Here is a 27,756-nt window from a genome sequence, read left to right on the forward strand (position 1 = left end):
GGTAAACTGTATGTTACGTGTAGACACAACAGACATTCAATAATACAACTTTTACTCTGAAAATGCTGAAGTCAAGGGCTGGACTGAAAATGAGTTGGAAAAGCAGTCAATAAAATGTCCAATTAAAAAAAGCTTTGAAGGACCTTTTGAAAGCTAACTAATGATTTACACAGCTTTAAAAAATTACAACAGACTCCGGCTGCTTGGAAACAAAGTATAAAAAAATGAGGGGTGGCTCAAGACTTTTGCACAACAGTGTAGTTTTCTCTCGAATGCTCTGCCGTTACTCCACAGTGCCTGGAGCTTTCAGTGTACGCTTGATAATAAACAGCATGTATATTTGAACAGTGAATAAACTGCAAAACAATGAATAACATTAAAAGGAGACATACATTGTTATAATTAAGCAAACCGCAGCAGCGAGCCTCTCTCGCCAAAGGTCTCCAGTTATCAGGAGTTATATCCACAGGCTAAAAGTCTGAAAAGTCAATAAGAGCAAATATTGTATCTTCATAATTTATATATTTATTACTTTATTTAAGGTTTACCAACTGATCAAATTTTTATAAATATTCATAGATGTCGGGAAATGTGCTTTTTCTAAATTCATTAACAGATCCTCAGTGCAGACCGACATACGTCATGCTTCTACTGTTTTTATCTGGAATGCAGCCCACTGTAGTGTCGCACAGAGTGAGCAAATCCAAATTAATCACCACAGTCATCTCTAATCTCTTTATTGCACTGTACACTGTGGTTTCTGCTGGAGTATAGATTCCTAGCTTTTTAGTAGGAGGCTCTTTTCTATATTATCCTGTTGCAATCTTGCAACCAGCTGAAAGAGAGAGAAAAAAGGCTATTCAGTTCCCGTATTCAAAACAAAACTCAGATATAATGCAGATAACTGATAAGACTCTCTCATATATAATCATATATTCATCCTCCTGTGAAAGCCTGTCTGTCAGTACTTTATGGTAGCCAGCACAGCACCAGATGGGATCAACCTATTAACTGCACTCATAATAAGGTGAGTATAAAGTGAGGTATTTTCTTTTTATGCAGGGCTGGTAATGATAAGGCAGTTTTAATAATATTATATTTGACATTTATCACTACTTGTATCAGTGCACATTCGATGGCTGTATTGCTGGTCATGAACTTTCCAAGTAGATCTCACCATATCAAATTGGCCAGTCACTCAGTATTAGCAGCTCTACAGAATATAATGGCAGCTAATGACAGTTCAGCCTTGATATGAGCTCTTTCCCTGACCGTCTGTTGTTAGTAATGGCTGAGGGAGTGGTGTAGTGGGCAAGTAAAGACCATGGCAGGTTAGACATCAATCTCCTCTTGTGGGGGAAAGGTCTCTCTTTGAGACTGATAAATGTTAATTACTCAATCCTGACATCAGTCAGAGAGCGCAACCCAGGCAACAAATTAAGGAGCTGGTGATGGAGAAAGGGGAATTACTTGTGAGTATGAGGCATTTTTTTCCATATTAGTTTGTATTATAAGTATTTATTTTTTTTATTACCTTTTTATAAATCTAATTAAAATCACATTCTGGGTCCAAAAGAACTGAATTAAAATGCTGGACGAGTGCAGTAAAATATTCACTTTGGTCTACTATCTATTTGGTTTATTATCTGGCAAACTCGTCTTTACCTCACAAAGTCCCGTCTCAGTTTTTAAAGGCCAGTCCAAACTTAAGCCATATTTAAACTGCCCACTAAACAATGCATGCTCATGTGGATGCTTGTGTAACTATAGAGCTGTGCGACTGACAGATTTAAATTACTGGTCACTTTGTTAGGTGACGCTTCTGATAAGCCAATTACATGGCAGCAGCTCTTATTCTGCATTTAGGGACGTAGACTCTGAGTGTGGCTGGTCTGAGTGTTTCAGAAACTCCTGATCTGCAGTAACTTCCCCACTCAACCATCTCTAGGGTTTACAGAGAACAGACTAAAAAAAGAGAAAATGCCCAGTGAGTCACAGTTCTCTGAGCAAAAATATTTTATTGATCCTAGAGGTCAGAGGAGAATGGCCAGACTGCTTCATGAAGCTAGGAAGGCAACATTAACTCAAACTTGTTACAACCAAGGTATACAGAAGAGCATCTTTGAATGCGCAACATACTGAAGCTTGAAGCAGATGGGCTACAACAATCAAGAACAGGAAACTGACGCTACAATTCACATGGATTCTGGCCAATAGATGAAAATTTTTACCTGGTCTGATTGGTCTTAAATTTTTGCTGCAAAATTCAGATGGTTGGGTCTAAATTTGGTGTACACAACATGAAAGCATGGATCCATCCTGCCTTGTATGACAATTCAGGACTGTGGTAGAGATGAACAGGTGTGGAAAATATTTTCTTGGCCTACTTTGGGCTCCATGGCACCAAATTGAACATCGTTTCAGTGCCATAGCCAACCTGAGTATTGTTGCCGACCTTTTCAATATTTGCCCATGGCTGCTTCCAGCAGGATAATGCACCACGTCACAAAGCTCAAACTGGTTTTTTGAGCATGACAGTGAGTGCACTGTATTTAAATAACCTCCACAGTCAAGGGCTCTTATTAGAGCACCTTCGGGATGCGCCGGAACAAGAGATTCTCATCATGGATGTGCAACTGACAAATCCACAGCAACTGTGTGATGTTATCATGTCAATATGGACCAAAGTCTCTGAGGAATATTTCTGGTACCTTGCTGAATTTAAACTCCAGAGGTACATCTAATAAAGTGTCTTCTAATTGTTTATTAAATTACAAAAATTGTGTCCTAGGATTGCAAAAACAAGAGTGGTACATTATTCAAGATAAAACATTTATTTCTTTTCATAATGGTGCTCTAATTTTTTTTATGTGTGTTACAAATCCAAGGCTCCCCTTTAAATTTATACACCTCTTTAAAAGGTAAAACTGACAGAGTGGCTGTAGCGGGTTTTCAGCTAGAGCTTTTGAAACAAGAGTGTCAAAGGAACAACAAATATGAAAAGTATTAGGGCAGGAAGTTTGACAAATGCGTGATGTTTTAGAAGTTGTGCTACTGTGTTAGTATAGTCATGGTATTAAAACTGACAGAAATAGAAGATGTGAGGAATAAAAGCGAAAGAAAATAAATTTTCACATTGAAATATAAAAATAATAAAATCGATAGAGCTGCACTGTCAGCACTTGAACACACTGACTGTCAAGCAGTCTACATTGGAAACAAACAACAAGAACTGGTTGACATCTACATCTACAACTGGCTATGAGTAGCCAGATCTTAATAAACCCATGCATATTGTCAGAGAGCAAATGATAGAGGTATCCTTAAAGGTTCTGAACAATGGTGGAGCTCTGTGGCACAAACCAGAAATACATACAAAATAATCAAAAAATTACCTTTCAGCATGTCCCAATAAATGATCATAAAACAAATTAATCAGGAGTAACTATGATTTGAGGTTTATGAACCGGAACCACTTAAGTCAAAGGCATAAAAAATGAATGAAGCAAGTATTAACCGGGGGAATTAAATAAGTATTTATTTGGTGCAGGGGCATATCGTCCATCTATTTGTCCTCATTAATCAATATAGCAGCTAACAGCCTTGCTCTAAGTCTGCCCAGTGGAAGTGGCAAGGATGTGATACAGCTAATCAATACTTCAGTGATTTTGCCTCGAAGAGATCACATGCTCTGTGAGTGAACCAGCTGATGAGTCCTCAAGAAATTCTAACACTAATCACCTGAAAAACTAGAACCGCTACAAGAGAAATCTTTTCTTCAAATTAACAAACAACTTAGAGAAGAGCAGACAGCCACAAGGATAGACTACAATTAGAGCTCACTGTATGTATAACAAAAATAGGATCAGGACTAAACTGATGTTAATGATATTGAGATAAGTGTGTGCTAATCAAGGTTTCTTTGGCAGTGTTTGTGGACATCGCCCACATCTATGCAAGCTGTTTAAATTGGTATCCTGTTATATGAAAACAGCAAATAAGGGAGACGCGTCTCTTATATTTTATTTTATATGATGTTTTGCAGCCTGTGTTAATTCTCTTCTACCATGGAAACATGCTACAGTCAAAAGGAGGTTCGTGCACTGATGCGGTTTAAATGTTGTCATCATTTGTTAAAAGTCTGTTCGTGGGAAGTTTCATCCTTGCTTTCTCTTTTTAGAGTTAGCTCTTTTCTGTGCTCTGTGCACAAATACATTTTGAAAAGAAAAGGCTCCATCGTGTCTGTGTAGGTTCTCAGTCATCCAGATCATGTTAAGGAGCTTGGAAAGAATGGACAACTCCCACTAGGGATTAAATACTTGGGACTCGCCACCATTTGGTTTTAGCACTGAAGAAGCTTCTTCAGGAAACTTAAAGAAGTCCAGCTGATTTCTTTCCAAACTCCTTACACTAAAGGCTTCATCTTTTTTCTGAACAGACAAATGTGGGTGACTTTCAGTAGTGATTTGGAGTATATCCAAATATTGTTTGCTTCAAGATGAGCAATGAAGCTGGAAAATATTGGATGCACTTACAAAACTGTGCAAGCAGAAACCTGACAGAGGAGTCAAGATAGATTTCTAATCAGGCCATCAGTAGGAAAGACTCAGCAATCAAATAATTATGGTTTGTAATTGAGAAATGTGTTTATTTGTATTTGTGCAACCTCACAATGACACCACACCTAGCTAAAAAACACTGCTGTATGTGTCCCCACATTCAAATTATTCTTTTTTTATTTTAGTTTTTTTTCCCCCCACTAAACAACTGAATGAAGCGCTCCTACAGAGATTACTGTGAACCAGGCTATTCATTTCTTCAGGTCTGTATACTGAAACAATACAGTAATTTGCAGGTATTGATCTCACCTAGCTTTACAAGACAGTGAGCAATCATTTTGCCTTTGAAACCTTTGGCTTTCAGGAGCACTCTGTTATTGTCAAAGTTCAAGCTTCCAACATGCCGTTAACTTCCAACTAAAAGACTGCTGGATTGCTTGGCAGTAACACTTTTTCTGAGAATGAGTCTGAAAAAATTCGACCCCATCCATTCGCACCATCGCTTTATTGTATCAGGTTGGAGGTATTTTCCAACCTAGCACAGATTTAGGGGAAACAAATCCCTGTTCTAGTAGTAGAAGTGGAAAGCATTGTGATGAGATAAATCAGCTTGACAATATGTTTCCTTCACTAATGGTTTTCCTCTAACTCTTTCTCATTCTCAATGAGTTACATTGACACTCTGTCTCTGAACTCTTCGGTCCTTCATTTGCATTGAAGAATACCTAAATGGTGCATCTCAATGTGAAGGAAGACGGGTTTCGCAGCGGCATCTGATCTTTTATTCATAACGCATCGCCGTCATTGTGCGTCTGTCTTTCCACTCTCATTCATCAGCACATTATGATATTGTTTTGTTTGTGTTGCCCCTGCTGTGAGAAGGGCATAAAACAATTCTCTTTTTAAATCCCTAATCAGGTCAGCCTCTGGTAATGACCCTAAATTGTGTGTGTGTGTTTATGTATGTGCATGTATGAGAGAGATATTGGGGGGATATTTAATCATATCAGTGCTTACTGACTCACTCCTTTTGTCTCCCCTTTACTCTTTAAGTAGGAGGGTTCAGGTTTTACTGCATAATGAAGAAAATACATGAACTGCGGTATCTTTTGTTGTACAACCTTAACAATGGAGCTGGGCTCACAGCTAACCAGCTCAATTTAACATTTATAGAGAAAGTGCAGTGCGATTAATACTCCACTCAGCCTTTACACTCACCGTTTAGGATTCTTTCAGCGTCGCCACTTATGCTGCTCCGTTATGATGTATGGGTCACTGACAGAAGAGATGCTTTACTTCATTCCAGTGCTGCATAAGAAGCCACACAGACTTACCTGAGAACGGAACCGCACCAAAGAAATACCACATAAGTGTTTACCAATGGATCCCAGCTCACAGGAACTTTAGTTGTAATGACAGCAGTATAGGCAAACAGATCGAACACGGCACATTATCCAAGGCTGGCAGAAAGCTGTCAAATACATGACTGCAAGCAAATTCGCACTGCAAGGTCTGTGCACTTTAACGATGCCCATGCCAGACGGACGACCCTGTAAAAAAGAGATGAGACTCTGAGTCATGTTTATCAGAGTTCACTTGAAAACTTGTAAGGACTGCTGTAAACCAGACACAAGCATCTTAAGTGTCTTGTAAAAATGATAATTTAAGACATTACATTACGATCTAACTTGGGTTGGAGGGAAGACCCCTTCCATCCCAGCAGCAAAACAAAGCTCTGCACAGTGTGGCTCCTGCACTTGCCTCCTAAATGTTGAGAATATCTGCGATTCTTTGATTGTAAGCACAAAAAGAATCATTTATTTAATTATTTCATTTATAAAAGCCGATAAAATGCCACTCATAAATACTCAGACAGGAGTGTTTCGTTTTTGCTTCATAACTGGGTCTTTTTTAGGCAAGAAAAAAATCTATATTAATATGAATTATGAACTCATACAATGACTCACTCTTTTGCAAAGGTAATTATCCCGCCAGACGCAAATGCTCTTCTCCTCTGATGCAGTGTGCATGCAGTCAGGTTGATAAGCATGGAGGAGCCTGAAGAGAAAAGGAGGTTGTTATATTAGGACATTATATGGATATTATTACTTGAGGAAAGTAAGAATTACAGAATGCTTACTACTGACTTATGTGATATTCCATTACATTGTGAATTGCCACCTTCTGCCTGTATTTTGTGTGTTCCATGAATTGACACATTTCCATAATATATTGATGTGCACATATTGCATAAATTTGTGCGTATCAATATGTGATAGAAAAGTCTTACTGAGATTACCTCCATATATTTTATGCACAAATCGCATAAAGATTTGATGCACAAATTGTATAAAATTTTTATGCACCAATTTTAGGCACAAATTGGTGCATAGAAATGAGCCATAATGCAGTAACTGAAGGATATGATGCTTGAAATATCCACGAGGAGCCCCTCCGGATGCCAGTTTTATGCATCCATGCCAATGTTCTATTAAAACCTACACAAATGCATACTGCTGACAGGACATAAAAAGTTCCTGAACTTAGTGGATAAGGGAGCATGGCAATCATACAGAGATCATACATATATCTCTGGACAAAAGTGTTGAGCCATGCCTCTTAATTTTAATAACCACAAGAACTCAGCCACCAAGTGGATGACCAAAATTAAAATTACAGAGCAGGGTCGCCAAGCACTGAGGTGCATAGCAAACCCCCCCCCCCCCCCCATGCACACACACACACACACACACACACACACACAATAACTGCAGAGCTGTGAACTACCTCTGGCATTAACATCAGCAGAAAAACTGAGCACCAGGAGCCTCATAACCTGTTTTTTTTATGGCTGAACAGCTCCAGTGTGCAAGTGGCCAAGTACTTTTGTCTGTATGTTGTAAGCAACTTCAAGAAAAATGCAAGATAACTGAGAGGCATAACTAATCACAAATACACAGTTAACAAAATATACACTTAAAAAAACTAAGATATGAGTAAAATAGTTGTGCCTCAATAACTACAGTTGCTAGTGACAGATAGATCTTTTTTGTCTCCAATCCACAGAGATCATTCGTCGTGTCACTCTTGTCTTGATGATAATTTAAATGCATAGCTCCACTGCTGAAAGGCTCTGTACTGTTCAATGGTTAATGGGTATCCACAGTGTGTAGGGGTAGATTGGATTTCCCTGAACCACCCTTTGGTACTATATACTATTTTCTACTATAGGGTCAGATTGCTGGAGCAGTCCCACAATGAACTGAGCAGTTCTTCTCCACTCATCTCTTTTTCTACTTGGTCCCATAGTTTATGTTTTATACTGCAGTCCCAATGTTCTACTTTTTTTCTCATCTCTTTCAGCTGCACCCTCCCACCCCCACCAGCCACAGTAGATGGCAGTGATCTCTTCCTGTTTAAAGGGAATTCTTCCTTTCCACTATTGCCACCTACTTGCTCATAAGGCAATCATCTGTTTGTCTCAGATATTGCAGGGCCTTCACCTTGCAACATAAAGCACAGTGAAGGAACTGTCATTGCCTCGAGGTGAAGTATAAAAGGTAAAGTGTGAAGTATATAAATACAACTGAGTTTAACTGAATGCTTAGAGTTTGTCCTTCTGGTCATGACTGTTGCATGAGACAAACATCACAATTATTGCTGCTCCTTAGAAGAAAGGGAAAAAAGAGAGAGAAATGCTAAGAAAGTCAACCCATTCAGTGAACCTCTCACCATTTTGCAAGCTGAGCTGAAGCCTTGAAACATGCAGCTGTAGCAACCAGTCCCAGAACAAAATCAGGAGACACTCAGAGCAAACAAGTGTCATCTCATGGGGCTCATGCTCACCAGGAGGAAAACGGCAGTCAAGCTTTCTCCTGGAGGCTGTGTGTCTGAGCAGGATCATGCCCAAACTCTTCTCTTGCCTTACACTGGCATCAGATAATCTGTTTAAATGTATTTTTGCCTCTTCTATCATTTCTTTATTAAACACTCACCGTGCAAACTGTTAGGTGAAACCGGTGACTTTAGTTCTGTAAAATCCACAGTAGTTCAATTCTTCCTAATGCAGCTATATGCAAAAATCCAATTCATGAACACCTTGCATGTGAGTCGCACAGTTGCTCAAACCAGACGTTTAACATGTGATATGTTCTCATCAACTTGCAATGCAAGTGCAATAAACTTCTCACAAGCAGCCATAAATGATTAGTTTAGGTCACAGCCACGATGTTTCAGAATATGTCTGCGACTGTAAAGTGAACAAGAGAGAGCAAAGCTTTGTGAAGAGACACATAAGCAAAGAGGAAGGAAGCTAGACAGAGAGGCTTGTGTAAGAAACAATTCAAGGATACTTCTTTTTAGCTGGTGACATTGTTTTGATTGCTGCGGTTCTAACATGAATATCGGCAAACACCTTCCGCCACTTAGCGATCTGTAAAGCATTAATTTAGCATCATTCAGGCATCCTTTTTTTCTTTTTAGAGTAATAACATATTACAGGACACATAGTGGCTTCTGTAAATAGAGTGCAGGAAATGATAATTATATGTTTGGATTTGCTGCTTGAGTGAAGATGTAACACGCCAAGATCCTGAAAGCAGCTGAAGCCGTACATCATCGTGTAAGTCAGCATAAGACTCCAGCAACAATAAAATGTGCCGTTCATCTTTTATGTTAACCTCGAATCAGATGTGTGTTATGGGAAGATCTCTTCTGGTGCTGTGCTTTGCGGGGAAAAAGCATAATTTGTTTCTCTTTTGATATCTTATTCTACTTGAATGGTGCTATAGGAGCAGGGAGCAAGAAGCAGGAAAGGGGATAAAGGAGGGAACTTTTCTCCTTCAAACCCACAGGGTCCCTCCATTGCTCTGCTGATGGTCTGTAATCGGTGTTTGGTACTGATGTGAAGTGGCTGGAGCTGCAGGGTCACCCTTTTGATACTTTTCAACATGACTCTGGTTTGTGTGCCCCATAATGGCCTGTTCACTTTTCTCTTAAAGAATAGTCAATGTGAACACTGACAGCTTGGCCATTGGGCTTTCACCCAGCAGGGAACGCTGACTTTAAAATCTTTACTAGCTAACCTTTTTACATACTAACAAGAGTACTGTGGCGAGATTTTGGGATAAACATTATTTTTCTTTATTGATCGGCTCCATCCACTGAAAAAGGCAGAATAGAAAAACACGTTTAAATGCGTCATCTTCTAAATGTCACTGATTTCTTTAACCCAGAGCTCAAGCTCTGATAACAGTAGTGTTTATGGTGTCGTTGTGCCATGTTAGGTTGGCCATCATGTTCAGCCTGCAGCTGATCTAAGACACACTCATAATTATGCAGCACTCTCAAGGTCTGAGTCATGAAGCTGAGCCAGGGCAGCTGTTTGCAGTCAGAGGTGTCCCATAGAGGGCACTGTTGGTTCTCATGAGCGACCTGTGGCACAACAGGTTGCAGTGCTCCACTATCTCTTCGCCAAGTGTACATTCGCTGTCCAGCCAACTTGACAGGCACGAGCGGAGAAATGGAAAATGATGCGGTCTGTTTTGCCATAATTAACCCGCTGAACCTGATTTTCTATTTTTAATAAAAATGCTTTAAACGTAAACGCGTGCCTCAAGATTTCTTTTCCTGCAAGGCAGTGCACATGACATTGAGCTTTTCATGTAAAAATCGGTTTATTCCAAACAGTGTTAAATAATTCCTATCTCCATTCCCCACTGGGACAACTGTAATTAGTGTCTATTCCGCCGTGAGTCACGTGTATATATTCATTTTCAACCCGGAATCAACAGCGTAATTACTCTGCATCGTGAGGTGCCAAGCTCCTTTCTAATGTGCCAACTTTATTTATTATGATTACTATTATCTTTATTTCCAACGATGTGGGACAGAAAGCGCAGTCGTCTCGTGATCTGAGCTTTAGGAAACTGATGGGACTATACTTGCTGACGTGACTCCCGCAAACCCTCTAATTTGCCAATTCAGCCAGGAGTGCGCGTCCCATTCCACCTCCCTCCACCTCCACCCCCTCAGTTTCTGCACCAACACTCTCCGGTCCACAACTACAGGCTACAGAGCGGCAACAGGAACCGCTTCACCACCGCCTTTCTCCCGCGCTCGCTGTCATCTGTGCACGCGTCTTCGCCGTGCGCAAAGTTGCAGGACTATTTGTGAGATAATACAAGTCCTGTACGACACTTAGCCCTCCGCGTGAACTACAAAGGCGATCTGGACCGTTGTAAATCCACCACTATGTGAAATACAACAAGAAGAAAACAGAATGTCTTACAAAGTGTTTGGAATTTTTTTTTCGAGGATTGTTTTTTTGCTGACCTCGTTGATTTAGGGAAAACATTTATATATATACAAATTGCAGCCTGATAAGGAAAAGCCGCTCGAATTTCAAACCACATGCCAACATTGGATGAGACCGCGGCGCCCGGATCTTGTGCAATAAGAGAAATGGTAAGAAGCCACAGAGAAACACCGTATCACTTTCACACACTTGTTCTTATTTCCTTTGAATGACGTTTGCGTTGCTTTATTCGCTGCCTCCCACTCGACAGTTGTTGAAAGAAACGTGTTTATTTTCTAGAAAGATAGTGAGACTCTAAGCTGTTAAAATTATGGCACAAATTCAGCAGAGGTCTGCCAAATATTGAGCATCCTTTGGGTGCTGGGTGCGATTTGTGACAGACGGTTTGTTTTCACACGTCCCAAAGCACCTGTTTTGTCCTGTGGGTGAAAAAAAAAACCTTAAGCTGAAAGAAAAAATCAGTTGATTAATATAAATTCTCCATTTTGGGAGTGAAAACGAAAAATTTTGACTTTACTTCCCTGCTGTTTGCCCTCTACATGCTCTGTGTTTCACTGGGGTGACGCTCTGTGTTCATGTCTGTGATGGCAGGTGGTTTCGGACGGAATACAACAGTTTTGCTTTAAATGGAGAACTGCTCAGAGGGGATAAATTGTGTGCAAAGTTGTGCTGCTTTCTGCTGAGGGAGCTATCCATCCGGCTTCCACCGAATTACCACGAGTCCGAGGAGAGACATGGGGCCGCTCCGGTGGATGGGACTCACCGCGCTTCTCCTGTGCACAGGTACGACCCCCATGAGAAACCACAGTGAGCACTTGTGTTCATACATCTGAACAAGATTTATGGAAATGAAAGTTAATGGTCATGAAATAAGAGACACTATAAATACATCAACCTTTGCTGAGCGCTTTCATTCACCTAATGAAATGCAAATGATGTCCTTTCAGCCAGCAGGACATATATAATTTATGAGACATATAATTAGCTGTAAGCTGTTGTGGCAGAATACAAAATGACGTGTAATATTAACATGAATGAACAATGACAGTTGCCTAGAGAGTGTGTGGGTTTGGTTGTTGGAGCAGGATGCAGTGTGTGAGCGTGGCACTGCAGAGCACCAGGAATAACAACAGGCTGCAGACACAACCCAGCAAAGCAGAAGAGATGCATCTTTTGATTAAGTTTGAGCTGATTTGCTCTTGGAAAAAAATAATATATGAGGGTGAATGTGTACTTGTGAGCGACTGCCATTGTGTTCTGGATGCCTAAGTGTATGCATTTTACTGTGAGATGAAGCTTTGTGTGACTTTAAAAATTGCACAGGCTTGTGGAGAAATTCGATTTAAAATGCCAATCCAGGGAAAATCAGTTTAATCCAGAGTGTTTAAATGCTATTTGAAGCTCTATGTTGAACATCCTCTCTTACTTTGCTATAGGTAGAAATCATCTCTAGCCTCAAATACAAAACACTTACTCTGTATTTATGTGTAAATTTATGTGCAGATTTTTGAACGCAGACAGGATTCATTAACACACAAACTTAAAAATAATACACTAGTAATTTAACCTCATTATCCAAAGCATTCATTTGCATAAATACACAATGTATCCAAAGACTATATTCAGGTAAATTAGGTTACGTTTAACTTTTAATAGTATGTAATGCTTAAAGACTCACTTTAAGTTGTTGGACATAGCTAGGTTTTAGTAAAAGTTAAAGTAGGCTACAGTATTGGAGACAAAGTTAAAGGAGGCAAGGGTAAGATGGTCTGGACATGTGCAGAGGAGGGATAGTGGACATTAGTGAAGAAGAGGAAGACCACAGAGAGGAATGCACTGAAGGTGGACATGCAAAGGGTTGATGTGACAGAGGAGGATGCAAGGGATGGAGTGAGATGGAGGAATATAATCTACTGTGGCGACCCCTGAAGGAAGCACCTGAAAGTAGACAGTAGGTTAAAACATGTTACTGAGTCTTCCTGGTTTTTTGTCACCTTCAGAACGAGTCAAATCTTTCTGTTTCCAGGTTTAATCCAAGGCAAATCACATCTTTCCTGGAATACAAAAGACATAAGCAGAGGCATTTATATTCTTTTAGGAGAAGAAATATAACTTAGAAGTGCAAATAGTGATAAATATTCATAATGTGACATAGACTCTTGCTGTAAATATCTCTCAGATCTACTGTATCAAAGCTGCTTTTTTGCTGAACCTACCAGAGCTGTGCGTTTTGTGATGCTGGTTAAACTGTGAATTTGCTTTTCTCTGTGATCATGTAACGGCTTTCCTCATTTGCTCTAATGGACTCCTTTCTAGTGATGATGCCATCTGTGAATTCCTGATTAGAAAAAAAAAGTTTTTCGTTTTACTGAAAAAAATTTTTTAGGGGAAAAAAAAACATTTCTTGAGGGAAGTGATTCTCCTCACAAGCTGAAAGCCGCTCCGAAATATGAAGGTATCCAAAGATTGATCCATTTCTCATCAGTTTGGTCAGCCTCTTCAGGTGAAAGTGGAAAGGAAGAAGAAAAAACAGATCCTGTCCTGTCAGTCAACCTCCTGCTGTTCACAGTCTCTGAGGATATTATGTCTCCAGCCACCTGATTGCTTTCACCCAGAGGTTGTCTCTGCGAGACGAGCACACTGACAGGCACATACTGTAGAGCATACCTACACACACTCACATACTGTCAGAGTAGCCATCAGGACATTTGGAAATATCTACAGCCTGGCATGCAGTAGGATGTGGTGCTGGCACTTTTTGCAGATTGGAGCTCTTTGTAAAACAGAAAAAAGTATCGGGGTAAAAAAAAAATTACCTTTACAGGGATGTTTTTTTTTCCTTCAATTTGTCATATGGCACTACCATTTAAATTGCCTTATTTGCACAATGTACAGTTTTTATTATCACTTACTCATCATAGCACTAAAAAGATACCTAAGTGCCTGGCATAAAGGGCACTATACTAAACGTGGGAGGATTCTCACTTGAAGTTTGCCTGCTCTTTGTATGTGCCTGGCCAGAGTCGACGGGGAAATTGGAATGGACAGTTGAAAAGTTACAAAACCAAAACTCATTCAGCATTAATTTAATAATAGCTCACTTCTGCTCTCACTTAAACACACACACACACATGCATTTTATATCTTAGCGAGGACATCTAATTGACATAATGCTTTCCCTAGCCGCTTACCCTAACCCTAACCATCAGAAATGAATACCTAACCCTAACCCTCCACATTTTGAGCCTCAAAAATGCCTTCGAACTTGTGAGGCCTGGAATTTGGGCCACGTAAGGGGCCGTTGGTTCCCTCAAGTATTGTAACAGTCGAAATTTTGGTCCTCACAAAGATGTATAAACATGAGCACACACACAAACACACACGCAATATTGTGCTGAAACAATAACAATTGAGTTGATTTACTCACATAAAGTAATGCCTGTGTAAACACAGTTTATTTAAGTCTATTCCAGTCTGTCATCAAACAATAATGTTAAAATTATATGATTCCGTAAAGACCATCGTCTTTGAAAATGTCACATGCTTTCTTTCAGCATTATTTGTCCATGGCAACAAACAGAACAGTCAAAACACAACAGTCAAGTTAGTCATAAGGATTAGAAATGTTTGATTAAGGTAGGGACTGATAGCGCTTCCAGCTAATAAAAATAGAAGTCTTTCTTGCATCTCTGAGATGATACAGGGAAGCTCAGTCTGAATTGTTCAGAATTTAAAAATATGACATAGAAATTGTTCACATATTTAAGTGCAACAGTTCTCAATGTAAATAGAGCATGTGGGGGGCTCTGTAGTAGATAATGTTATTAAAATATTTGGGAAAAAATGTAGAAATCTCTGTACACAGGGGACAAGGCTAAAAACCAATATTGAGTGGCCATGATCTCTGGGCTCCGAAATCACTGAGTGGTCTCAGGAGGTCTTTAAGAAACAATTTCAGTTTGTTGCTATGGGAATGCAAGTTACGTTATTACCGTACAAGAAAAAATATGCAAACTAACTTTTCCTGGCCTTTTTTATTTTTATGAGATTAATTAAGATGCACTTTCTGATTTCTTTCTGGAAATCGTGGATAACACGTTCTTTGAGCTGAAGAGGAGAGCAATCATTGGCTTGTTCAATAATAATATGATGCTACAGGGTTGTATTAGCGGGTAACTTAGGTTCCATTAATGCTGAATGATATATAGATGTTTGTCCTTTACAGGGGCGGTCTTGAAGACTTTATCAAAGGGACGAGTGCTAAATACCATAAATATAATCCACTGAAAACCACTGGGTTCATTGGTTTTTGCGGTTTTCAAACAGAGCTGTTTTGGAACAAGTGCATCAGATTTAAAATGTATGTATCATATATTTTTCAAATAAAACACACACAAAAAAGTGTTTTCAACACTTGATGTCTTTATCTACTTTATTTATATTTTACTGAGTATCCCAACTATTTGTAAAAAGTTGTTGTACATAAATATTAAACTCACTCGTCTCTTTGTTAGGTACAGTTTGCCCTTTCTTTCAGAACCACCTTAATTCTTTATGGCATAGATTCAACAAGGTTGCTGGAAACATCCTTCAGACATTTTGGCACATATTGATGTGATAGCATGATGATAATCTCCTGTTCCACCAAATCCCAATGGTGCTCTGTTGAGATCTGGTGACTTTGGAGGCCATTGGAGTATCATGTACTATTTTTCGTGTTCAAGAATCCAGTTTGAGATGACTTGAGCTTTGTGACATGTTGACACTGTGGTCATAAAGGACATGGTTAGCAAAAATGGTACTCAGGGATCCAGACTGTGCCCAGAAAATATCCCCCACACCACCACAGAGCTGAAGCATTGATAAAAAGCATGATGGATAACTGCTTTCATGCTGTTTGCACCAAACTACTACTCTCTGAATATTGCAGGAGAAATCGATGCTCATTATACCAGGCAACATTTTTTCATCTGGTGGCACCTGGTGTGGTTTTCTGCTGCTGTAGCCCATCTGCTTCAAGTTTTGACGTGTTGTGCACTGAGAGATAATCGTCCACAAACTTTGGTTGTAATGACTGGTTATTTAAGATACCGTATCCTTCCTATTGGCTCGAAGGAGAGAGCGAAACAGGCAGAGAAGACTTCTCTGAGGAAATAATCAGTTTCTGAAATATTCAGCTGGTGGCAATAACCATGCCACATCTTCTTCCACATTCTGATGCTCAGTTTGAACTTAAGCAGGTCCTCAAGACAATGTTTACATGGCTAAATGCTTTGAGTTCCAGCCATGTGATTGGCTAATTAGAAATTGGGGTTAACGAGATCCACTTTGATAAACAGGTGTTCCTAACAAAGTGCTGGTAACTTCATGTTCCTTTTTTTGCTTTCTAGTTTGGCGACAGGCTGGAACCCCTATAAAAGCTTAAAAATGGTTCTTGGGCAAACATAACCTCTGCACTCCTATAAAAGGTTATAAAAAGTGGAAGGTTTATGTTTGAAAAGTGATCCTTAATACGTAAAGTTCAAAAGCCCCATTAAGAAACTCTACATGTGCCCCCAGAGGCAAGAGATTATCTCCACATACTGTAGCTCAGTGAGTTTCGATGCTGTTGTCACAATATATTCCATCAGGAATTTTAGTCAGTTCAGCTTCATTGACAGTTGTTGTGATAGCATAATTAGAGTTTGGTGACGTTCAAGCATCAGTTGCTGTTGCCTGCTGCGTCAAATTTCACGGATGCGTTTTTGTTACCCTGATAAATTTTTATCTTCACGTCAGAGGTAATGCTTTTACAGTGCCCGCGCCGACTTGCTCAGTCAATGTCTGTATATTCTTTTTTCCACGATTTTGAAATCGCAAATTAAAACTCGTACTGACATCAGCTGATTTAAGCAAACAGTGTCTTCGCCACTTTTAGATGCCAAAGTGTATTTGACAGGGATTAGAGTCATTCTATGGGGTGTTTTTAGAAACAGGCCAAAAGCTGAGTTAAAACTGATTATCTCATGCCACTGTGAAAGAAAGTGAGAGAGGAAGAGCCCAAAGTGACCCTGCACACACATTAAGGCTGTGAAATCTAAACTGGCAACTACCTCCAGGATAGTAAAGTCTCATGGGATATTACTTGTTGGCTCTTAACATCTCCTGGATTAATTCTGGGAGGGAGTTGGCAGGGATGTGTGGTTCTGGGCAGTGATTTTACTTAAAGAAACAGCAGAGGCCTGTGGAATTAGCTGACTTTGTCAAAAAGTCTTATATAAAATAACCTCTCGTCTTTTCTTCTCCGTTTTCCCTCTAATGGGTTCTAAGTGCTATAATGGCGATAACCATAAAACAAAAACGTAGGTACTTTTTACTGAAGGGTTTTGTCCAGGAAGGGAAATATTGAGCGAGTCTTATTGAGGGTCTTTCCTGGGGCAAAGTCAACATTTACCACACTGAAAAAGACATACTGCATTGTTTCTAAAGCTATAAGTCAAAGGAGAAACATAGTTATTAATAATTTGATAAATCCATTTAAAAAAAGAAAAAGTACAGTGAATGAAATGTTGCATTGTAAGTTGATGGATGGAGCTTGGGTTATCCTGCGTGGCACTGTAGTTACACGAGGCTCCAGAGAGGACCAGCAGGAAATGTTACACCAGGGAGCCATATGTCATTTTGTATGGATCATAACACAGAGACAAAAGTCATAAAATGAAAAGAGATGTAGAGTTATGTTGAGAACAAATTGTAAGACAAACCATCCAAATTTGTATGCTTCAAAAAGCTTCTGCGCACCATCGTCTCGAATAAAGCAAATTGAATTTTATACGAATCCTTCAGAGAGCAGCAGAAAGGAATGCTACAGGAGGGAGCCATAAGTCATGATATAAGTTTTATATGGATTACAGCACAGGGACGCTAGTCACAAGATGAGAAGTATGGTAAAGGCTTGTTGCATATTTTTATCATGAAAAGATGGAATTTTTATTTTTTCTTCTTCTTATTATTATTATTTTTTTTTAGCTCTAAACAGTAAAAAGGAAAAAAAAACAATCAGTTTATGACCACTCTTTGCTAAGGTATGCTTATGCACAATCTTTTTAAGGTACTTGGCAGGTAGGCTGTTCCCGACGTCGTAGAGGACTTGTCACAGTTCGTCTGTGGATTTAGGCTGTCACTCAGTTGCTTCCATCTCCTCATGTAAACCCAGACAGACTCAGTGATGTTGAGATCAGGGCTCTGTGGGGGCCACACCATCTGTTCCAGGACTTCTTGTTCTTCCTGCCGCTGAAAAATATTTTTTTATGACTTAGGCTGTATGATTGGGGTTGTTTTTCTGGTGTTGCAGAATGGGTGGGACCAAGTAAACATGTAAATGTGTGCCAGTGCTACTCTAATGGGAAAGTAGTAAATTATGATATAAATGATTAACCATACTATAACACTTAAGCTGCATTTCTTTTGCCTTGCTTTCATCGATGTACATTTTGGGTTACGATGTTCAGATAAATGCAGGTCTTAAACTTCCTTTTGCTTTGTTTTAACCTCTGCCAGTTTCTAGGAAAACTTTTGAATTTTTAAACTTTTTTTGTGTGTTTTTTTCCCCTTGTGTTTTCTGCCTGTCACATTGCACCATGGCACAATATACAAATATTTTTACGAGGAAAATTATTCAAAAATATCACAAATGACAAGTTTGAATTCAGTTTGTGCTCTGTTTACTTTACCTTCGCTCACTGAATGGTTAGTTTTGGGTGCCAAAACTTCTTGGTTAGGTTTAGGAAAAGATGCACATTGAACAGTCACTCTTAAAGTACAGATATCCAGGAATACCTTGTGTATGTCCCTGCAGCAACTATGACAGATTGGCAGTATCTGATGCTCTAGAATAGGCTGACATTTTGTAAGAAACACAACTGAATATTCACTTGCAATGGTTTTTCCAGAATAGAAGGTCCTAAGATTTTGTACCACATGCAAGTGATAGGGTTCACAGGGACATCCAAAGTGCAGGACTGAATAATCATCGGAGTCAAATCTTCAAATTCTGAAGTCTTGTGGTCCTGGATATGAATCCACCTGCTGACCGGTGTCTTTCTGTGTGAGATTTTAAAGTTCTTTCTCTGCCTGTGTGGGCTCTCTTTCGGTCTCTGGATTCCTCCCACGGTCCAAAGAAATGCTTCACAAGGTCAACTGGTGATTCTAAATTGGCCGTAGGTGTGAATGTGTGTCCGTGATAGCCCTGTGACTGGCTGGTGACTTGTTCAGGGTGTACCCCACTTTTTGCTCTAAGACAGGCCCAAGCCTAGAAGAAAATAGATGGCTCCTTTGCTTATGATAGTTTAAAAAATGTTTTATGGTTGCATAATAAAGTATGTACCGTTCTATCCAAAACCATAGTTACATGTTTCAATGGTAGAGCAAGCTCCCAAATCTAAAAAAAAGTGCATGTGGAAACATAATCATAAAAAAAACACATCTACTCTTTAACTGTTAAAAGATTGTGTGGACCAAACAATGTTTCTATGCATTACAGGCAAATTATTGTTTACCATTTTCCCCAACATTTCCACACATTATATTTATTGCTTATTTAGGCTGTTTTGATGGCCGTCTCCTGACAGTTAAAACCATAGACACTTTAATGTTCTCTTTATAGAAATTCTTGTTTTTTCTTGTTTTCTTCACATCTTACATGCTACTTTAACAAATAATTCACTTATTTCTATCAAAGTATATACCTACTGTAACCTAAATCCCTTGGCTTTTTTGAACTTTTTCCCCTCCTCCTCATCATAACACTCTTCTGTAGAACTATCCTCACTTGCCGGCTCCATCGCAGTGCTGCCTGAAAATGATTTCTTCCTTTTCATCACTGGAGTCTGTGTCTGAAGAGCATGCAGGGATTACTCTCATCCTTTCTTTTGTCGAATAATGTGCTAACAGTGATGGCCTGTAGGAAAATATATGGCGCTGTCATCATTTGCACAGAGTACCTGAGCATGATGTTAACATGTCTTTTTATTGCTGAATAACACGTGCTGACCAAGAAGAAAAAAAATGTTTTCAAACCTGAGTTTCATGAATTTAATTGCATTGCTTCAACCTTTATGGCTGGACTCAAACACAGGAGCTTATTGCTGTGAGGCGGCAGTGCTAAACACCGCCGTACCACCCCAGTTTACGTCTCCTGATTTGTGCACTCTAGGTGACCTGAGCTCTCATATTCTGTCATAGAAACGTACTAAAACTTTTCCCCAAACTTATTAAAAACAACAATTCAGGGATTAATGCAATGCTTGTATATTTTCTTAGTTATGAATTGAAGATATGTGTTACATAGACTGTAAGGTAAATATTAATCAGAACATAGATTAAATTATAACCTGTGGAAAACCAGCTTTGACAGTTTTGATACCATCTATTAGGCAATGAATGACTTTTCATTTAGGGAGTTTTAGTAACGTCATATTTAGGTTGTTCTTGTCATGTGGCGCATGCTGTATAAGATTTTGACACATTTATAGTAACTATAGCTGCTGCTTAAGAAAAGAAAGTTATAACAGCATCAGGCTAAGGATGCTGTAATTGAAATTGATATTGACTTTTTTTCCCTTTAGTTAGCTAAAGGCATTAGCTAATATCATTAGCTGTGCATGCTAAGTGATTGACGAGAATTGGCTTTGCTTTTGCATGGTGACTTTACAGTACAGTGACTTTCCATCACATTTCTCTGTGCTGAGAATTAAAGCTACAGGAATATTGGTGACAGTTTTTCCAGACTTGTGTCCACTGTAATTGCTCATTTAGTTGCATTTTCTCATTAGAACTTGTACAGTAATGACAGAGAATTGTGTTGTTCTCCTGACCTGATGCTCAGTCTTGCCTGACCCTATCCTGCAACAACAGCAGAAATAGCAGAAAAAGTGTTTTCTTAAACAATATATTTTTGGAATTAGAAATAGGACTTGACAAAACAGTTTTTTAAGGTTACATTGTAGGTGCTAAGTTTTATAAATAATTTAGCTTAATTATTTGCAGATGGTAAATGGTAAACTATATTTTAGAATCTACTATTTACAACTAACACATTACTCAATATTACATATAAGTAATTTAATTATTGTAGAAGATCATTATGGAACTGTTAAAAAATGAATTTTGGATAATGTGTTGCTTTCGTTACGCTACAATAAAGCAGAAATGAAAAACCGAGGGCCTGCTGTTAAACAGATTGAACGGGTCATTGCCTACATTTTAAATTTGACCTCACAGTTGGCTAGAATAAAATAAAAAAAAACTAATTTTAATGAATTAATTATTGTAATAGTAACACAGTCAAAGTTTACCATCTTGCCTACGTCTGCCTCCACTTCTGCAGCCGCTCTCTTATCCACCGTGCACACTGCTCTGCCAGATGTTTAATTTGTGCACACTGCTCTGCCAGATGTTTAATTTATGCCACTGCGGTTGTGTCTGTTTGCAGAGGCATTTGCCTATTTCTCTCATGTAGTCCTCCAAAATCCCACCTATATGGTGCTCAGTGTGAATGATGCTGTGCATTGGCCGAATGCTGATTTGTTTACAAGTGGGCTGGAATAGGGAGGGGAGTGACAGCAGAGTTCATCACTGTGAAATGCACTACACACAGGTACACACACGCACCGGTCTTTGTCTCCAGATGCCACGTTTATTTATAGTTTCCTGTGTTATGACCAGTGTTGGGACTAACGCGTTATTAAGTAACGCGTTACAGTAACCACGTTATTATTGTGGTAACGCGCACGGTAACTAGTTATTATGCCAAAACCAGGAACGCGTTACTCGTTACTGGGATTTAGATAGGCTCGTTATTCGTTACTTCGCGTGGTGGCTATCGCGGAGCTTACACAGATTCAATAACATTAGCAAGTGGTGGAAGCCAGCAGGTGGATGAAGGAAAAGGGAGGCAAGAGGAGAGACCCGAAGCGGCCGCTGGTCCGAGAGTGTCAGGTGAACTGAACTTCAGGTAAGAAGTTATAACCTGCAGTCCATCTGGGTCAGATATGAACCAAGTTTAGGTGGAGTTTATTTTCGTTATGCTGACTTTTTCGTACTCTGTGCTAGCTAGCATGACGGAGTTTCTATACAGCTGGGTGGGTGCTATGTTACTGATGTTGAACTTTATTTTGTTCATAAGGTTAATTATTAGAGTACCGTCCTGTAAAAAACGGAATCGTCTCTTATTCAGAGAAAATATCACGCGTTTTGTATTGAGCTGAAAAGGAACACAGTTTGTCCCGGACTTCAGCTACAATGAAAAAGACACAAAGTTGGAGTTATTCTGTGTTTACGCTGCACAGCTGCCTCTTCTTCTCTCATCCTCTCACCCTCCCTCTCCTGTTTCTACTTCAATCATGAAACTGATCAATGATCAGCTGATCGGCTTTTCTCTCTTGTTTATTTATCGCCCACTTTGCGCCAGAAAGAGGAAACCAGCGGATGTCACTGTAAACAACAGCAGCACTTTTAAGCTTGATCAGCTGTTGTTAGAATTTATTTAATATTAATTAAGTATCAGCTGATGTTTGCTGGAGCCACAGCTGTAAACCTGCTGGTCATGATATCGGTTTGAATATGTGGTGAGAGGGAAACATGAAGATGAAACCAGGAGATGACAGCTGGTAACTGTGCAGGGGCGGGTTTAGCAAAGTGTTGCCAGGGTTCCATGTAGGGCATTAAAAGGGAAAGGGAAAATACTTTTCTTATTCTCATTTAAAATGTCTCACTTTTAAAAAAAATAATTATCTGAGTCTTACAACAAACGATTGATAGATTGATACATATATACCATCAGAACAGTGTACATCACTGTCACAACAGTGTTTATTTTCATTCAAAGGCTTTATGATTTTTCCTATAATGGTGGGCCGGTCTCTAGTCAAAATGCCCGGGACGATTTTTTTTGTCCCAGTCCAGCCCTGTATGCAGCTCATCTGCAGTCTGGTGTTACCTACATCTTCCTATTCAGAAGGCAGAATTTCCGAGTTCTGAGTACAATCGAAAACACCATGACTGCAGTTTTTGTGTTGGATGTAAAAAGCAGGCTAGGATAGAATCAGGTGTGGGATTTCTCTCGTGGAAATGTGCACATTATTTTTTCCTTTCTATTGGTAGGTGGCACAGTGCACTTGTGGCAAGTAAGCAAGCTAGAAGACTGGCAATCTTGCTGGGTATCCAGTTACGGAAGCAACACATTAACAAGAGAATTCTGAGTAAAACCAAAGTTACTTTCCCTAGTAACTAGTTACTCTGAAAGTAACGAGTAACTTGCAGTAACTGAGTTACTTTTGATAGAAGTAACTAGTAATGTAACTAAGTTACTAATTTAAAGTAACTTACCCAACACTGGTTATGACCGACCACAGTCTGACAGCTGTCGGTCTCAGCTGATTGCCGTCCGGCCGAACCCCCCCCCCCCCCCCCCCCCCCCCCCCCCCCGCGCGATCGAGAGAGGAAATCGGCCACAGCCATCTGCGCCCCCGGCCTATGGACCACCTTGAACTTAAAGGGCTGTAAAGCCAGATACCACCGGGTGATCCGGGCATTGGCATCCTTCATGTGGTGGAGCCACTGCAGCGGGGCGTGGTCCGAGCAGAGGGTGAATGAGCGCCCCAGGAGGTAATAGCGAAGGGAGTCGACCGCCCACCGGATAGCCAAGCACTCCTTCGCCACAGTGCTGTACCGTCTTTCACGCTCTGCCAGCTTCCGGCTGATGTAACGGCGTGACGGCCGTGAACGCACCATCACGCCAGGCTGCGTTTCAAAATGATGCTCAATGAGAGATGTTCGACCGGGCAGGGGGGAGAACACATCAGCAAAACGCTGTTGTAACGCGACAACATCCGCTCTCTGGGCCTGTGTGAGATGGTCATCACAAGGGAGGGAGGCGGGGATGATGGAATTTGGTACCTCCGGCCCCAACTCATCTCTCTCCTTAACCAGGCTTACCAGAGAAGCGGTTTCAGCCTCTCTCCACCCTTTAAGGAGATTGAGGTGATAAATCTGCGTGGCCCCTCCCCTGTCCGACCGAGCGACCTCATAGTCAACGTCCCCAACTCGACGTGTGACCACAAAGGGTCCTTGCCACTTGGTGAGCAACTTTGAGCTAGAAGAAGGGAGTAATACAAGCACTTTTTCTCCCGGTGAAAATTGCCTGAGTCTAGCCCTTCTGTCATACAGGCTTTGCTGACGCTGCTGAGCCTGGAGCAAATTCTCCCGTGACAACCTCCCCAAAGTGTGGAGTTTCGCTCTCAGGTCCAACACGTACTGAATCTCATTCTTGGCGAGGCTCGGACCTTCCTCCCAGCTTTCTTTAATCAGGTCGAGCACCCCACGCGGCTTCCTGCCGAACAGCAGTTCAAAGGGAGAAAATCCCGTGGAGGCCTGGGGCACCTCCCGCACTGCAAATAACAGAGGGTCTAGCCAGCGATCCCAATTGCGTTCATCTTCGGTAATGAACTTACGAATCATGGACTTTAAAGTCTTATTCAGCCGCTCCACCAGCCCATCCGTCTGAGGGTGGTAGACACTGGTCCGAATAGATTTAATGCCCAGTAATTCGTACAGTTCCCGCAGTGTGCGAGACATGAACGACGTGCCCTGGTCAGTCAGTATCTCTTTTGGGATTCCGACTCGGGAGATGACCTGAAACAGTGCCTGCGCCACACTCTTTGCAGAGATGTTGTGCAGCGGGACTGCTTCCGGGTACCGCGTTGCATAATCCACCAGGACTAATACAAAGCGGTATCCGCGTGCACTCTGATGGAACGGCCCGATGAGGTCCATGCCAATGCGGTCAAACGGGACCTCTATGAGTGGGAGCGGGCGCAAAGGCGCTTTTGGTATGGCCGGCTGATTAACAAGTTGGCAGTCCGGGTAGGACGCGCACCAGCGGCGCACATCCGCTCGGATGCCTGGCCAATAAAATCGGGCCGTTATTCGCTCCAGAGTTTTTTTTGTATCCCATATGCCCTGCCATGGGGTTATAATGAGCCGCCTGGAAAATCATTTCCCGGCGGCCCTGCGGCACCAACAACTGGGTGTGTGTCTCCTTCGTGCGAGTGTCACGACTCACTCGATATAACCTATCTTTTAATAAAATGAAGCGCGGGTAGGTTCGCACGGCTTCAGGGCGCACCACGTGACCATCAATCTCAATCACCTGGTCAAAGGCTGAGCGTAGGGTGTCATCACAAGACTGCTCCAGTGGAAAATCACCCGTGGGGGGCATTTCCCCTCCCCGGAGTCAGTGTCGGACGACCCCGCGTCACCGCTGAGCGCCGCGCAGACACTACACGCTACTAACGGTCGTGATCGCATCCCTGCATACTGCCCTAACAGATGATGAAACCCCGGCCAATTCGTGCCCAGAATTAGGGGATGCGACAGGCGCGGGCTAACCGCAGCCGTTACTCTATGCGTTTTGCCCTTATACTTTAATAACAGCGGCACTATGGGATACCTGTGAACATCACCATGAACACACTTCACCTCCACCCATTCTGCCTCCAGCAATGCCCCGGGGCGAACCAAGCTTTGGTGCACGAGGGTCTGCGTACAGCCCGTGTCCACCAAAGCATGGCGTATACCCCCTCGAGTCCTTACCGGAATGCTGTATGTCCCTGCTGGACCGGGAGAGGGTGCTGGGGCACCGGCGACGCAGAACACCTGCCCCACTTCCATCAGAGGACAGTCCCTCCTCAGGTGTCCCGGTTGCCCGCACTTCCACCACTCCTGCCCCAGCTTCTGTGCTGCTCTCCGTGGCTCAGGGGCGGCACTGCTCATTTCTGATCCCTGGGAAGGCACAAACGAAGCAAATGGATTAGTGGGGCTCAGCGCCGGCTCCCGCTCCGCCTGCCCTGGCGCAGGTACCCGGCGCCTCGGTGCCGGCACTGGGGCTTGTTTGCTCGGTCTCCGGCCACCGTCCCCGGGCTCCCCCGCTCTAGCGGCAAGGTGGCCCTCGGCCAACGTTACCGCGACCTCCAGACTCGCGGGACGGTGGCACCGGACCCATCTCGCCGTCTCCGCAGGCAACCCCTCCACGAACTGCTCCAGCACCACCTTGTCCACCAGCAACTTCTCTCCCTTTGACGATCCCGGCTGCAGCCAGCGCACCGCTGCGTCGTGCAGCTTCCGGGCCCAAGCAAACAGCCGATCCTCTGCGGCCAGCCGACAGGCCCGGAACCGCCGGCGATGATCCTCAGGGGTGAGTCCCATCCTGTCCACCACCGCCCAGCTCACATCCTGGATGCTGCCCCTCGAGGTCGGCAGCAGACTCAGGGCCACCGTCTGAGCCTCCCCCGACAGCAGAGGAAGCAAATGCGGAGCCCACTCCACCTGCGGCCACTGGCAGGCCTCCGCCGTGGCACGAAAAGTCTCCAGGAAAACCTGGGGGACGTCCCCGTCACCCATCCGGGGCATCGCCACCGACAGCGGGGGGGACTTCGGCGGAGCAGCGGCTCCAACCAGCCGCTCCAGAACCTGGGTCTGCCGGTCCGCCTGCTCCTGCAGCTTAGCCAGGTGAGCTCGCTGGGCCGCCGCCTGGTCTTGGTTCAACTTCGCCATCTCCGCCAGCATTTGCGCCAGGAACTGCAAAGGCTGGGCGGGCGGCGCAGCCTGTGGGTCAGACATCCCCACGTCGGCTGGGTTTCGGCACCACTTGTGAAATGTACTACACACAGGTACACACACGCACAGGTCTTTGTCTCCAGATACCACGTTTATTTATAGTTTCCTGTGTTATGACCGACCACAGTCTGACAGCTGTCGGTCTCAGCTGATTTCCAGCTGCCCTCCGCTCCTCTCCTGTCTCACTATAAAAGGGAAGGAAACCACCATCAGTCCAAAACGCCATCAGCTGTTCTCACCTGCGTCTCCAGCACCGCGCCGTTGATCTCACTGCACCACTCCTCCCCTGCAGCCGCGCCCGGGACCACACCTCCACCACAATCACAAACACAAAAAAGGATCAAAGATCAGAAAATGTAATATGAAAAGTACAGACGATAGCTGCAGTGGACACTGCCTATTGTATTCAACACTTAATTTCAGTTAGTTCTTTGCATGTTATGAATTTTGCTCTTCTTTGCAGCTTGCTGATGGAACAATAAGCCCACACACTGATCGTCCCATATATTTTTGACACTTCACCCGCAGTCTCACCATTGCTGAACCCCATCAGTCTGATGCCCTTCTCTTTGTTCCTCAGGCCCTAAACACTTCCAATTTGGCTGCTCTAGGTTTCACTCTTACACTCTCACATGAGTTTTAGACCATCAAATAAGTTTTAACATTAAAGATGAAGATAACACAAACAAATACAAGATGCAGTTTCTAAATGATGATTTCATTCATTAAGGAGAAAAAGCTATTTAAACCCACCTGGCCCTGTCTGAAAAGGTAATTACCCCCTAACCCGAATATTTGGTTGCGCTACCCTTGGCTATAAGAAATGCAATCAAGCTTTTGCAGTAATTGGCAATGAGTCTTTCACATCGCTGTGGAGGAATTTGCACAATTGTTGTAATTCAGCCACATTGGGGATGGGGGGTGTTTGAGTATGAGCAGCGTGTTTAAGCTCATGCTAAAGCATCTCAATCTGATTTAAATCTGGACTTTGATTAACTCACTGCAAAGCCTCCATTCTGTTTTTTTGTTTGTTTGTTTGTTTATGTCTTGGATCATTGTTCTGCTGCATAAGCCAAGTGCACTTGAGCTTCAGGACACAAACTGGTGACATTCTCCTTCAGGATTTTCTGGTGGAGAGCAGAATTCATGGTTCCATCAACCGTGGCAAGTTGTCCAGGTCCTTAAATAACAAAGCAAATCCAGGCCATCCCACTACCGCCACCATGT

At 42.0% G+C, this 27,756-nt stretch overlaps 1 protein-coding gene across 1 annotated transcript in view; it reads left to right on the plus strand.

The window, feature by feature from the left end:
• The first annotated feature begins 9,734 nt into the window (after positions 1-9,734).
• Positions 9,735-27,756, plus strand: part of LOC146514430 (transmembrane protein 132C-like) — a 221,030-nt gene continuing 203,008 nt past the window's right edge. The window contains exons 1-2 of the mRNA XM_085168522.1: positions 9,735-11,024; positions 11,467-11,658. Coding sequence (XP_085024648.1) covers positions 11,610-11,658 — 49 coding nt within the window. The 5' untranslated portion in view covers positions 9,735-11,024; positions 11,467-11,609. The remainder of the gene's footprint in view (positions 11,025-11,466; positions 11,659-27,756) is intronic.

Source organism: Neolamprologus multifasciatus, chromosome 7 (genome assembly GCF_963576455.1).
Source record: "Neolamprologus multifasciatus chromosome 7, fNeoMul1.2, whole genome shotgun sequence".
Classification (NCBI taxonomy): domain Eukaryota; kingdom Metazoa; phylum Chordata; class Actinopteri; order Cichliformes; family Cichlidae; genus Neolamprologus; species Neolamprologus multifasciatus.